At 49.1% G+C, this 14624-nt stretch overlaps 1 protein-coding gene across 1 annotated transcript; it reads right to left on the reverse strand.

Annotated features, from left to right (window-relative positions):
* Positions 1 to 282: 282 nt before the first annotated feature.
* Positions 283 to 1254, reverse strand: LOC100284623 (DNA-binding WRKY). The gene has a single exon (NM_001157518.2). The coding sequence runs from the start codon at positions 1167 to 1169 to the stop codon at positions 522 to 524; it is 648 nt and encodes a 215-aa protein (NP_001150990.1). The 5' UTR covers positions 1170 to 1254; the 3' UTR covers positions 283 to 521.
* Positions 1255 to 14624: the final 13370 nt, after the last annotated feature.

Below are 14624 nucleotides of genomic sequence, written 5' to 3' on the forward strand. Positions count from 1 at the left end.
ATGTAAAACCAGTCAGTCTAGTTCTCAGTTCTAGCCACTTGGTCCATGTCCACCATTTTCTTTTTTTTCTCTCTTTTGATGTTTTACCTGCAATAGACAATGTCAACTTCAGTGTCCACTTGGCTTGGCTCACGCCGAGCTGAGTTTTGACAGCTTCATCTACAAGCTTGCCCCCACCAAACCATGTCAAAAGCAAGCACATGGATAAAGCAAGGAAAGGTGAAAATGCCAAGCTAAAATCTGCTACATACAGTTCATCAGGGACTAGCAAGAGCACTGGAATTCGGTGATCAATTAATCCCTCTCTTATGCGCCGAATCACTGTTACAAACACCAAGATTACAACATGGGGACTGAAGATACAGGAAACATCGTCCCAGAGCTGACGAGAGGTAGGAGCAAATCATCCGCAGATCGGGTCGGCCTCCAGCTTGAGGAGCGCCGCGACAAGCAGCAGAGCGTACCGAGCAGGCCAGCCTAGAGCAAGGGGAGGGGGGAAGCCAAGATGCCGTCACACGGACTCACGACCGGCCGGTCGGCGACGGCGACTGCACGGGGAAGAGCGGGAGCAGCCTGGGAGGCGGCTGCAGGTCGGCGCCGGCGCCGGCATTGCCGCGCGGGGACGGGTGGAGGTAGAACCCCTTCTCGGCGATGGCGCGGTCCTCGGCGGCGGCGGCCTCCTGGGAGCCCGGCAGCGGCGGCAGCGGCGTGACGGGGCTCCCGAGCGCGAGCGACGGGAGATCCAGCATGCTGGGCGACAGCACCTCGAGCCCGCGCGGCGAGAACCCACGCGGGGAGAATCCGGCGCCGGCGGAGCCGCCCGCGGCGGCGAAGGCGGCGGCGGCCGGGAGCAGGGGGCAGAGCATCTTGAGGCTCCTCATGCTGCTCCGCCGCTCGTAGAGCTTGAAAGCCGGCTTCTTGGGGCCCGGGGGCGCCGGCGCCGCCTTCTGCGGGGCCGGCGGCGACGCCTGCGTCCCGCCCGACGCCGCGGCCGCCGCGGTCTCCGGAGTGCCGGTCAGGATCTGGACCACCTGCTTGAAGGAGGTGGTGTCGGCCTGCACGAACGTGGTGGGGAAGGGGTTGGACGGGTCCGGCGACGCCTGCGGCACCGGCACCGGCGAGGGCGGCGCCGGGCGCTCCCGGGCGGCGGTTGCTGCGCCGGCGTCCATGAAAAATGTCGTCTTTGGCAGGTTTGGCTTGGCTTCTCTTCTTGGGGGGAGTGACCGAGTGAGGACTGAGGAAGGCAGGATGTGTGTGTGTGAGTCTGAGAGAGACAGGGGGGTTTTATTGTGGGCTTTTCGGGGTGTGGAAATTTTGGAGCTTGGGATCTGGAATTTAAACTCTGCTTCGGGTGATGAGTTGAGTGCTTGGCTGCTTGCTGTGCTCGTGTTGCTTTGCTTTGTTTCAGCTAGCTTCACACAGGCTGTGTGGATACTCCGGAATAGGAATTAAATATTGTGCGGTGTGGCCACTGGCTCGAAGACCTGTACCAGTAGGTCAAGTTGTGCACGATGCTCATTTGAAAAGAGAGAGAGAACAGGAGGGGGCAAGGAATTGTGCACGGACGACGCTGCAGGTGAGGGTGAGCTGGATGGATGTGTTTTTGAATTTCATGTAGATTCTGTCCTCCTTCCGTCCCGTGGATGTACTACCACTTTGCGTTGGAACATGAAAGGGAGGAAAGCTCTACAGGTTTTGATTTAGATGTACCACTCCGGTTCTAGGCTTTGGCTTTCTGACCATCTTTCGTAGGGATTTTAGGGAACTCTATTTCTGGGGATGTTTGTTTTGCCATCTTGTGTTCGAGTTGGAGAAAAAGTGTAGTTTTTTCTTTTCTTCCTGTTGTGGGTGGGGGTGGGGATGCAATGTGTATATGAGTCGATACAAAGGGAGCACAGTGTTGACGAACAAAATTGAGTTCGAAGTGTATTCAGTGTTCTCTTTAAAAAAGAGAAAATGTTTACTTTTGTTTTAGCAATACTTACAAACTTGGATCTTTTTTTATTGGAGCTTTGGATGACATTTCTCCACCTGCTTAATCAAACATGCGCACACGACAACAACAACGATGTGACTTTCCCATGTCTTGGGTTGTTTTGTGTATGAGCCGCGTGAAGACCTAATTAAATGCAGCAGCATGCCTGTTTGGATGGCCTTTCTTTGCAGCCAAAGTTTTTTTATTTTTAAAAATGCCGCTGATCGTCACATCTTTCACCTAGTACTGTACAAATAATGTAGACAGGGGACCTGTGGTTTCTGCTGGAGAGCATTGTGCACCTGTGATTTCTGCCGGGCTCCGTCTCCTCCAAATCCTACCAACGCTGTGGTAGTGGCAGATCGACTGATCGAGTAGCATGTGTTGAGATGGACAAGAAGAGGTGAGGTGAAGGACCTGGCCCCCGTACCATCATTTTCAACGCGCGCCACTGTGTAATTTGACTTTTGCGGCGGCTGTGCCATGCCATCGGGTTGGGGCAAAGGGACCAGCCTCTCCCGCCGCATGTGGGTAGTACAGCTGCTTTCCTTTCTTTACTCCATTCCCCGCCGCCGGACTCTCTAGTCTGACCTGACCACCACGCCAACGCCGAGCTTCGGCGGGCGGCGGCGCGGCTCCCTCTCTCTCTCTCTCCACTCCCGTGCGGTAGTGAGCTCCGGCGGGTCGCTACTCGCTAGTGATAGAAGCAAGAGCACGAGAAGGGAGAGGGAGAGGACGGGCGAGAGAGCTCATGGCATGATATGTGGGTTCCATTTATCAGTGACTTTTTGTTGGGGCTAGATATATAAAAACAGAGGGCTAGGCTAGCAAACATAGCTGAAACAAAGTAAACGATAAATATGAGCCCTGATTGAGGTGCTCTGTCTGTGAACAAGACAACCAACTCCTGCACTGCATGTCATACAAGACGCCGGGAAAATGTGAACACTTTGCAGCGCAGGCCAGCACGCGGGAACAAATACTAGCCTACCGACTGGAACTGCTGCTGGGACTGGGAGTGGTGGTGGGGCTCTGAACTTGCGCGGCCCTGGCGCCGACAAGAGGATCTGCCGCGCAGAGATGTTCTGTTCAGGTCCCCGGCGGCTGCCGCGGCCGTCGTCCCTCGCTGTCGCCGTCAGCCGCCGTCATGCCATGCCACGAGCCACCGCCGGCGAAACAACGAGCGAGGTTTTGTACGTAGCTAGGGTGCATGGCCTAGGTAGCCCACCCCCACACTGACAGTACTCCTATACAACAATTATTATTACAAGTACGACAAGCGTACGTACGTAACATTAGGGGTCACTTCATCCACGTTGTACTGAATCACCTGCAACAAGTGCTACAAGCAAACTCATGATAAGTAACTTTAAATCCTTTAACTTCTCACTACAAGAATTGGATCCTTAATTAGTCAGACAGAAGCGACATACGCCTGATCTGACATTGCATAGGCCTTAACATTCGGCAGCGACATAGCTAGAAGCCTAGAACCGAACTGCCTGCCTGCCATGTCATGCCATGCCATGCAAGGACACGGTTTTCCTTATCGCAGCGCTGCCAAATAATGACGGTGGAGCTTAATATATGTACCCCTGTTTTACTAAATTATTAGCAAATTATACAGGTACACATTGCTACGGTTTCTATTTATGAGTATAGAGTATAAAATTTAAAGACATTTGTGTTCTTTTGGCTAACTGAGTGAATTATATTTGTGGAAGAGGGTTTCGTGAACAGTGTAAGTTCCGTGGAAGGCGAAGAGCCACTTCTCGAGAGAACCGCCTGCACGAACTCACCAAAACAATTATAACAAGGCAGGGGAGACGGCCCACCAGTAAGTGAGAGCAAGGGGGCCTGAACCACAATCGCGGAGAAGACGCCCAAATTGCATTCTCAAACTTACTAGGGAAGGAATCAAAAGACCGCCTGCAATTCTGACCAGAAAATCACGAAAATTTGCAGGTTATTGCCCGAAATAGAATGTCCCAAGATATGACGAATATCCCGCACCGCTGGGCCGAAGGGAGCAGCATTGTTGGTACCAAAAGCTTGTCCAACATCCCCCGGAGGCAAAGGGCACTGACCCAAATTCTTCTTGGGCCGCCAAATTAACTTCCGTGGAGCCCAAGGACGAGCGCGGGAGTCACTTAATGATGCCCGAATGTTAAGGCCCTCAAAGCGCCCGTTACTAGAATTTGAATAATTTTGAAATTGCGAACGCCCAGAAAACCCTCTGCCACCCCAGCACAGATTCACCGCCGAGTTCATCGAAGAACTTGAAGAGTAATTTGGCCGAAATTCCAACCGATCTTTGGAGGGATACATTGGATAAGAAATCTGATTGAAAATCGAAGGCCTCTGCCGCAAGCTTGAAGAAGATGGTCTAGAACTAGCCGGACGTCCCAAAGGCATAGAGTTTGAACCTGATAAAGCAGGCTTACGGACAATGTCAGCAAACGAAACAGACTTATTACGATGACGGGAAACCAGTTTCAATGACTTTGATTCTTCATCAATTAAAGGTGCCATTCATTGATCCAATTTGGGCCACCAGAATTCCATAAGTGCATGTAAGCTTTGAACGATGGACAGACATAAGAACGAAGCCGATAAACTATGAAACCCACATTCTTGCAAGAAAGCGAGAAGCAAAAGACCTGATCCGACAGAAGAGTAACCCTGAATAAGTCCGCTTCTCCACCAATGAAGGATTGAAGAAGAAACCCCACTAACTCCGCGCTCAGGCACAAGGAGCACCTTCCGAAGGAGATGACTAAAAAGAACTCAGGGCGATCAGATTTACCCAGGAGATAGTTGATTAGGCAATTGGACTTGTTGAAGATCCACTCCTGGAAGCGAAGACCACCGGAGAAGTCCAAGGTAGAGCTGCCCGACCCAACCGAGGGCCCCCCATTGCAAAGCGCTGGGGGCGCACCCAGCCACGGCTCGTCGGCGGACGACGATGACTACCTAGCACGACCGGGTCATCCCAGCCTTGCTCGAGAAAATCGAGGGATAGGAAGGTAATGTTCTATAAAGAACAAAAAAGGGCCTACAGTTGCAACACTTTGTGGCCATTCATCACAAGCTCTGTCGTAACTACACTTTGACACCGCTCAGATGTTGGCATATCTAGATCAATAAAAATAAAAAAACCTAATCCAAGTGCCTACAAGAGACCTATTCAAGCTTGTTTAGAAAACATTTTAAGCATGTCTTATCAAAACTACAACTCATTGGCCGAAGCCGCCTCAAATCGAGTCCACAGTTCTTTCTTGAGGGTACTTTCTCCGGCCAATCTTCCCTTCTGCTTCGTGCTTTCCATGCTTTCCAAATGGGTGGCAAGCAAGGTCTTGCTATGCACAACAGGGGTTTGGATGGGGTTTTCATCTCCCTCCATGTCACTCCTCACTGGACATGGATCTGATAAGACCATAGTATTGAGTGGTGACAGAAACCATTCGAGAGGATCTTCGATGTTGGATTCATTGAGCCCATAAATATCATATCTTGATAACAGATACTTTAAGATTTCATCAGTGTCACTCATGGCTAGACTTGGAACTGGACTGTCTGATGGGTCTGTTAAGACCATAGTCTTGAGTGGCGACATAAACCACTGGAGAGGATCTATATCAGGGAGCTTGCTGCTGCAGCCGATCAACTTGACATTAGCTTTTGCAACAGTATTTAAGCACATCTCGGGTGTGTTTTTTGAGAAAGCCTCGGTTTTCACTAGACCAGTCTCTAGTGCTTGCTTCAGTCTGGAAGACCAATGCTAATTACAAAAGGAAAAACATGATGGTAAAGCGAACTGCAATGCCAAGGGCTCATATATAGAGGACAATGAAAGATTTGTTTGCAGTACACACCTTGAAGGAAGCCTTAGTATCCATTAAGAAGCCACTGAAGAACTCTATCTCTTCTGTTGCTCTTTTGGACATGGTTATATGTACCCCTGCTTTACTAAATTATTAGCAAAATATACATGTACACATTGCTACGGTTTCTATTTATAAATATAGAGTATAAAATATAAAGACATTTGTGTTCTTTTGCCTAACTGTGTGGATTATATTTGTGGAAGAGGGTTTCGTGAACAGTGTAAGTTACGTGGAAGGCGAAGAGCCAGTTCTCGAGAGAACCTCCTGCACGAACTCACCAAAACAATTATAACAAGGCGGGGGAGACGGCGCACCAGGCCAGTAAGTGAGAGCAAGGGGGCCTGAACCACAATCGCGGAGAAGACGCCCAAATTGCATTCTCAAACTTACTAGGGAAGGAATCAAAAGACCACCTACAATTCTGACCAGAAAATCCCGAAAATTTGCAGGTTATTGCCCGAAATAGAATGTCCCAAGATATGACGAAAATCCCGCACCGCTGGGCCGAAGGGAGCAGCATTGTTGGTACCAAAAGCTTGTCCAACATCCCCCGGAGGCAAAGGGCACTGGCCCAAATTCTCCTTGGGCCGCCAAATTAACTTCCGTGGAGCCCAAGGACAAGCGCGGGAGTCACTTAATGGTGCCCGAATGTTAAGGCCCTCAAAGCGCTCGTTACTGGAATTTGAATAATTTTGAAATTGCGAACGCCCAGAAAAACCTCTGCCACCCCAGCCCAAATTCACCGCCGAATTCATCGAAGAACTTGAAGAGTAATTTGGCCGAAATTCCAACCGATCTTTGGAGGGATACATTGGATAAGAAATCTGATTGAAAACTGAAGGCCTCTGCCACAAGCTTGAAGAAGGTGGTCCAGAACTAGCCGGATGTCCCAAAGGCATAGAGTTTGAACCTGATAAAGCAGGCTTACAGACAATGTCAGCAAACGAAATAGACTTATTACGATGACGGGAAACTAGTTTCAATGACTTTGATTCTTCATCAATTAAAGGTGCCATTCATTGATCCAATTTGGGCCACCAGAATTCCACAAGTGCGGGTAAGCTTTGAACGATGGACAGACATAAGAACGAAGCCGATAAACTGTGAAACCCACATTCTTGCAAGAAAGCGAGAATCAAAAGACCCGATCCGACAGAAGAGTAACCCTGAATAAGTCCGCTTCTTCACAAATGAAGGATTGAAGAAGAAACCCCACTAACTCCGCGCTCAGGCACAAGGAGCACCTTCCGAAGGAGATGACTAAAAAGAACTCAGGGCGATCAGATTTACCCAGGAGATAGTTGATTAGGCAATTGAACTTGTTGAAGATCCACTCCTGGAAGCGAAGACCACCGGAGAAGTCCAAGGCAGAGCTGCCCGACCCAACCGAGGGCCCCCCATTGCAAAGCGCTGGGGGCGCACCCAGCCACGGCTCGTCGACGGACGAAGATGACTACTTAGCATGACCGGGTCATCCCAGCCTTGCTCGAGAAAATCGAGGGATAGGAAGGTAATGTTCTATAAAGAACAAAAAAGGGCCTACAGTTGCAACACTTTGTGGCCATTCATCACAAGCTCTGTCGTAACTACACTTTGACACCGCTCAGATGTTGGCATATCTAGATCAATAAAAATAAAAAAACCTAATCCAAGTGCCTACAAGAGACCTATTCAAGCTTGTCTAGAAAACATTTTAAGCATGTCTTATCAAAACTACAACTCATTGGCCGAAGCCGCCTCAAATCGAGTCCACAGTTCTTTCTTGAGGGTACTTTCTCCGGCCAATCTTCCCTTCTGCTTCGTGCTTTCCATGCTTTCCAAATGGGTGGCAAGCAAGGTCTTGCTATGCACAACAGGGGTTTGGATGGGGTTTTCATCTCCCTCCATGTCACTCCTCACTGGACATGGATCTGATAAGACCATAGTATTGAGTGGTGACAGAAACCATTCGAGAGGATCTTCGATGTTGGATTCATTGAGCCCATAAATATCATATCTTGATAACAGATCCTTTAAGATTTCATCAGTGTCACTCATGGCTAGACTTGGAACTGGACTGTCTGATGGGTCTGTTAAGACCATAGTCTTGAGTGGCGACATAAACCACTGGAGAGGATCTGTATCAGGGAGCTTGCTGCTGCAGCCGATCAACTTGACATTACCTTTTGCAACAGTATTTAAGCACATCTCGGGTGTGTTTTTTGAGAAAGCCTCGGTTTTCACTAGACCAGTCTCTAGTGCTTGCTTCAGTCTGGAAGACCAATGCTAATTACAAAAGGAAAAACATGATGGTAAAGCGAACTACAATGCCAAGGGCTCATATATAGAGGATAATGAAAGATTTGTTTGCAGTACACACCTTGAAGGAAGCCTTAGTATCCATTAAGAAGCCTCTGAAGAACTCTATCTCTTCTGTTGCTCTTTTGGACATGGTTTGGCATTTAAAGGCATCTGAGATCAATTCGTCAATCTGACCAACAAAAAGAATGTCAAAACATTAGAAGATTATGTCTATGTTAGACAAACAGAAAATTTGACTTATTCAGAACAGTTTTGGAGCATATATAATCCTTCATATGAGAACTAATTCAGGCCTCGACAAGCCACTAATTGATTTGTCCACAAGCGAATGAGTTTTTTTTGAAACGAGCTTTTTTATTGATCTGCTTTTAAGAAAGTATATGCAATATCAGGTTCATAGTTCCAACATCATGAAATCATAAATAGACCAAATGAGATGAAGATTAGAGAGCAAGGGATCCTAAAGGAGGGGGCAACATGAGAAACAATGCCCAGGAGGTCGGTGCGGGCGAGGAAGAAGCGGTCGAGCGTCGTGTCGACCTTGGCGGCTGTCGCCCGAGCGCTAGGGGTGGCGGGAGGAGGGGATTGCCAATCATCAGGGATTCTAGTGCTGGGCACTCCATGTTGCCAGAGAGGAGGAAGAAGCGGTCGAGCGCCTCATAGACCTCGACGGCTGTTGCCCGGGCACCATGGGTGGTGGGAGGAGTGGGCTTGCCAATCATCAGGGATTCCAGTGCCGGACGCTCCATGTTGCCAGAGAGGAGGAAGAAGCGAGCGAGCACCGCGTAGACCTCAACGGCTGTTGCCCGGGCGCCAGGGGTGGTGGGAGGAGTGGGCTTGCCAATCATCAGGGATTCTAGTGCCGGACGCTCCATGTTGTCAGAGAGGAGGAAGAAGCGGTCGAGTGTCATGTAGACATAGGCGCCTGTCGCCCGGGCGCGAGGGGTGGCGGGAGGAGTGTGCTTGCCAATCATCAGGGATTCCAGTGCCAAGCGCTCCATGTTGCCATAGAGGAGAAAGAAGCGGTCGAGCACCACGTAGACCTCGGCGGCTGTCGCCCGGGCGCCAGGGGTGTGGGAGGAGTGGGCTTGTCAATCATCAGGGATTGCAGTGTCGGGCGCTCCATGTTGCCAGATAGGAGGAAGAAGTAGTCGAGCGCCGTGTAGACCTCGGTAGCTGTCGCCTGGGCACCAGGGGTGGCGGGAGAAGTGGGCTTGCCAATCATCATGGATTCCAGTGTCAGGCGCTCCATGTTGCTAGAGAGGAGGAAGAAGCGGTCGAGCACCTCGTAGACCTCAGCGGCTGTCGCCCGGGAGATAGTTGATCGGGCAATTGAACTTGTTGAAGATCCACTCCTGGAAGCGAAGACCATCGGAGAAGTCCAAGGCAGAGCTGCTCGACCCAACCGGGGCCGCCCATTGCAAAGCGCTGGGGGCGCTCCCAGCCACGGCTCATCGGCAGACGACGAGGACTACCTAGCACGACCGGGTCATCCCAGCCTTGCTCGATAAAAACCGAGGGATAGGAAGGCAATGTGCTATAAAGAACAAAAAAGGGCCTACAGTTGCAACACTTTGAGGCCATTCATTGCAAGCTCCGTCGTAACTACACTTTGGAACCGCTCAGATGTTGGCATATCTAGATCTATAAAAATAAAAAAACTAATCCAAGTTCCTACAAGAGACCTATTCAAGCTTGTCTAGAAAACATTTTAAGCATGTCTTATCAAAAGTAGAACTCATTGGCCGAAGCCGCCTCAAATCGAGTCCACAGTTCTTTCTTGAGGGTACTTTCTCCGGCCAATCTTCCCTTCTGCTTCGTGCTTTCCATGCTTTCACAAGGGGTGGCAAGCAAGGTCTTTCTATGCACAGCAGGGGTTTGGATGGGGTTTTCATCTCCCTCCATGTCACTCCTCACTGGACATGGATCTGATAAGACCATAGTATTGAGTGGTGACAGAAACCACTCGAGAGGATCTTCGGTGTTGGATTCATTCAACCCATAAATATCATATATTGATGACAGATCCTTTAAGATTTCCAGTGTCACTCATAGCTGGACTTGGAACTGGATTGTCTGATGGGTCTGTTAAGACCATAGTCTTGAGTGGCGACAAAAACCACTAGAGAGGATCTGTATCAGGGAGCTTGCTATTGCAGCTGATCTACTTGTCATTACCTTTTGCAGCAGTATTTAAGCACATCCTGGGTGTGTTTTTTGAGAAAGCCTCGGTTTTCACTAGACCGGTCTCTAGTGCTTTGCTTCAGTCCGGAAGACCAGTGCTAATTACAAAAGGAAAAGCATGATGGTAAAGCGAACCGCAATGCCAAGGGCTCATATATAGAGGATAATTAAAGCTTTGTTTGCAGTACACACCTTGAAATAAGCCTTAGTATCTGTTAAGAAGGCACTGAAGAACTCTATCTCTTCTGTTGCCCTTTTGGACATGGTTTGGCATTTAAAGGCATCTGAGATCAATTCGTCAATCTGACCAACAAAAAGAATGTCAGAACGTTAGAAGATTATGTTTATGTTAAACAAATAGAAAATTTGACTTATTCAGAACAGTTCTGGAGCATATATAATCCTTCATATGAGAACTAATTCATGCCTCGGCGATCCACTAAATGATTTGTATGGAAGCGAATGAGTTTTTTTGAAACGAGCTTTTTTATTGCTCTTCTTTTAAGAAAGTATATGCCAGATCAGGTTCACAGTTCCAACATCACGAAATCATAAATAGACCAAATAAGATGAAGATCATAGAGCAAGGGTTCCTAAAGGAGGGGCAACCTGGGAAGCGATGCCCAGGAGGTCGGTGCGGGCGAGGAAGAAACGGTCGAGCATCGCGTTGACCTCTGCGGCTGTCGCCCAGGTGCCAGGGGTGGCGGAAGGAGGGGGATTGTGAATCATTAGGGATTCCAGTGCTGGGCGCTCCATGTTGCCAGAGAGGAGGAAGAAGCGGTCGAGCGCCGCATAGACCTCGACACTTTGAGGCCATAAAGAACAAAGAAAGGGCCTACAGTTGCAACACTTTGAGGCCATTCATCACAAGCTCTACCGTAACTACATTTTGGCACCGCCCAGATGTTGGCATATCTTGATCTATAAAAATAAAAAAAACCTAATCCAAGTTCCTACAAAGAGACCTATTCAAGCTTGTCTAGAAAACATTTTAAGCATGTCTTATCAAAAGTACAACTCATTGGCCGAAGCCGCCTCAAATCAAGTCCACAGTTCTTTCTTGAGGGTACTTTCTCCGGCCAATCTTCCCTTCTACTTCGTGCTTTCCATGCTTTCCCAAGGGGTGGCAAGCAAGGTCTTTCTATGCACAGCAGGGGTTTGGATGGGGTTTTCATCTCCCTCCATGTCACTCCTCACTGGACATGGATATGATAAGACCATAGTATTGAGTGGTGACAGAAACCACTCGAGAGGATCTTCAGTGTTGGATTCATTGAGCCCATAAATATCATATCTTGATGACAGATCCTTTAAGATTTCATCACTGTCACTCATAGCTGGACTTGGAACTGGACTGTCTGATGGGTCTGTTAAGACCATAGTCTTGAGTGGCGATAGAAACCATTGGAGAGGATCTGTATCAGGGAGCTTGCTGCTACAACTGATCAACTTGACATTACCTTTTGCAGCAATATTTAAGCACATCCCGGGTGTGTTTTTTGAGAAAGCCTCGGTTTTCACTAGACCGGTCTCTAGTGCTTGCTTCAGTCTGGAAGACCAGTGCTAATTACAAAAGGAAAAGCATGATGGTAAAGCGAACTGCAATGCCAAGGGCTCATATATAGAGGATAATGAAAGATTTGTTTGCAGTACACACCTTGAAGGAAGCCTTAGTATCCGTTAAGAAGCCACTGAAGAACTCTATCTCTTTTGTTGCTCTTTCGGACACGGTTTGGCATTTAAAGGCATCTGATATCAATTCATCAATCTGACCAACAAAAAGAATGTCAGAACATTAGAAGATTATGTTTATGTTACACAAACATAAAATTTGACTTATTCCGAACATTTTTGGAGCATATATAATCCTTCATATGAGAACTAATTCATGCCTCGGCGAGCCACTAATTGATTTGTCCGCAAGCGAATGAGTTTTTTTTTGAAACGAGCTTTTTTATTGCTATGCTTTTAAGAAAGTATATGACCGATTAGGTTCACAGTTCCAACATCACGAAATCATAATAGACCAAATGATATGGAGATCAGAGAGCAAGGGTTCCTAAAGGAGGGGGCGACCTGGGAAACGATGCCCAGGAGGTCGGTGCGGGCGAGGAAGAAGCGGTCGAGCGCCGCGTCGACCTCGGCGGCTGTCGCCCAGGCAGCGCCAGGGGTGGCGGGAGGAGAGGGATTACCAATCATCAGGGATTCCGGTGCTGGGCGCTCCATGTTGCTAGAGAGGAGGAAGAAGCGGTCGAGCGCCGCATAGACCTCGAAGGCTGTCGCCCAGGCGCCAGGGGTGGCAGGAGGAGTGGGCTTGCCAATCATCAGGGATTCCAGTGTCGGGCGCTCCATGTTGCCAAAGAGGAGGAAGAAGCGGTCGAGCGCCGCGTAGACATCGGCGGGTGTCGCCAGGGCGCCAGGGGTGGCAGGAGGAATGGGCTTGCCAATCATCAGGGATTCCAGTGTCGGGCGCTCCATGTTGCCAGAGAGGTGGAAGATGCGGTCAAGCGCCGTGTAGACCTCGACGGCTATCGCCCGGGCGCCAGGGGTGGCGGGAGGAGTGGGCTTGTCAATCATCGGGGATTCTAGTGCCAGGTGCTCCATGTTGCCAGAGAGGAGGAAAAAACGGTATAGCGCCACGTAGACCTCGGCGGCTGTCGCCCGGGCGCCAGGGGTGGCGGGAGAAGTGGGCTTGCCAATCATCATGGATTCCAGTGTCGGGCGCTCCATGTTGCTAGAGAGGATCAAGAAGCGGTCGAGCGTCGCATAGACCTCAGCGGCCGTGGCTGTCGCCCGGGCGCCAGGGGTGGTGGGAGAAGTGGGCTTGCCAATCATCATGGATTCCAGTGTCAGGCGCTCCATGTTGCCAGAGATGAGGAAGAAGCGGTCGAGCGCCACATAGACATCGGCGGCCGCGGCTGTTGCCCGGGCGCCAGGGGTGGCGGGAAAAGGGGACTTGCCAATCAGGGATTCCATTGTCGGGCGCTCCATGTTGCTAGAGAGGAGGAAGAAGCGGTCGAGCGCCGCGAAGACCTCAGCGGCCGCGGTTGTCGCCCGACGTAGAGGTGGCGGGAAGAGGGGGCTTGCCAATCAGGGATTCCATTGCCTCGTGCTCCATGTTGCCAGAGAGGAGGAAGAAGCGGTCAAGCGCCGCGTAGACCTCGGCGGCTGCCGCCCGGGCGCCAGGGGTGGCGGGAGGAGTGGGCTTGCCAATCAGGGATTCCATTATCAGGAGCTCCATGTTGCCAGAGAGGAGGAAGAAGCGGTTGAGCGCCGCATCGACCTCGACGGCTATCGCTCGGGCACTAGGGGTGGCGGGAGGAGGGGGCTTGCCAATCAGGGATTCCAGTGCCGGGCGCTCCATGTTGCCAGAGAGGAGGAAGAAGCGGTTAGGTGCCGCACCGTCGACTTGCTCTGAGCTCTTTGTAAAGTGAGATGTGGGAAAGGGGTAATGAAGGAGAAATGAGACGAGATACCGACTTTCCTATATTTACTATTTATTGAAGTCGGTCCAAATTAAAGTCGGTGCAAACGAGGGACAAAGAGAGTAGTTTGATTGGTAGATGCAGCTGTCTTGCTATTTATACTGCACAGGACAAAGAGAGTACTAATCTACTAAATCAAGACTACCATAACAAAACATAGCAGTAGAATTTTATCTATTATTATAATATTATGTGCTATACTACTATGTACCTTATGACTGTATAAAGGATTCCACTGTTTGCTAAATATTGTTCTGCCTTGCGCTTCCATACCTATAGCAACATGGAGTACAATAATCAAAATCCCACTTTTATAGTTTGTGAATAGTAGTTTCCTAATGGAAGAGTCAAATTTCAGCCTAGTATATTACCATTACCCAAGTTGTTCAGCGGATGGTTAGGATTAATTTGTTGCTTTCATAAAGCCTGCAAGCACAATATGCTTCATTGCAGCAACTTTATATAGCTATAAATATAGGCCCAAATTAACAATCATTTATGCTCTTAAGTATATAACCTATCAACAAATCAGAAAGTAAAGCACTGAGCATAATGAACACATACCTGATTCTTTTGGCCAATCCAATTCACCAAAAACATACAAAACGAATGTTATCACAAATTAAAGTTTCAATAACAATCTGAATACTTTCGATCAATTGGTTCAATCTGATGGTCCGCCATTGACTCAACTAAAACATCACAGACTGCATAAATAGCTGCCAATTTTTACTGGTCGCATATTGGTGAATAATGAACATATTATTAAATCTTCCATGACAACACTTGTAC

The sequence above is a fragment of the Zea mays genome, chromosome 3 (assembly GCF_902167145.1).
Source record: "Zea mays cultivar B73 chromosome 3, Zm-B73-REFERENCE-NAM-5.0, whole genome shotgun sequence".
NCBI lineage: Eukaryota > Viridiplantae > Streptophyta > Magnoliopsida > Poales > Poaceae > Zea > Zea mays.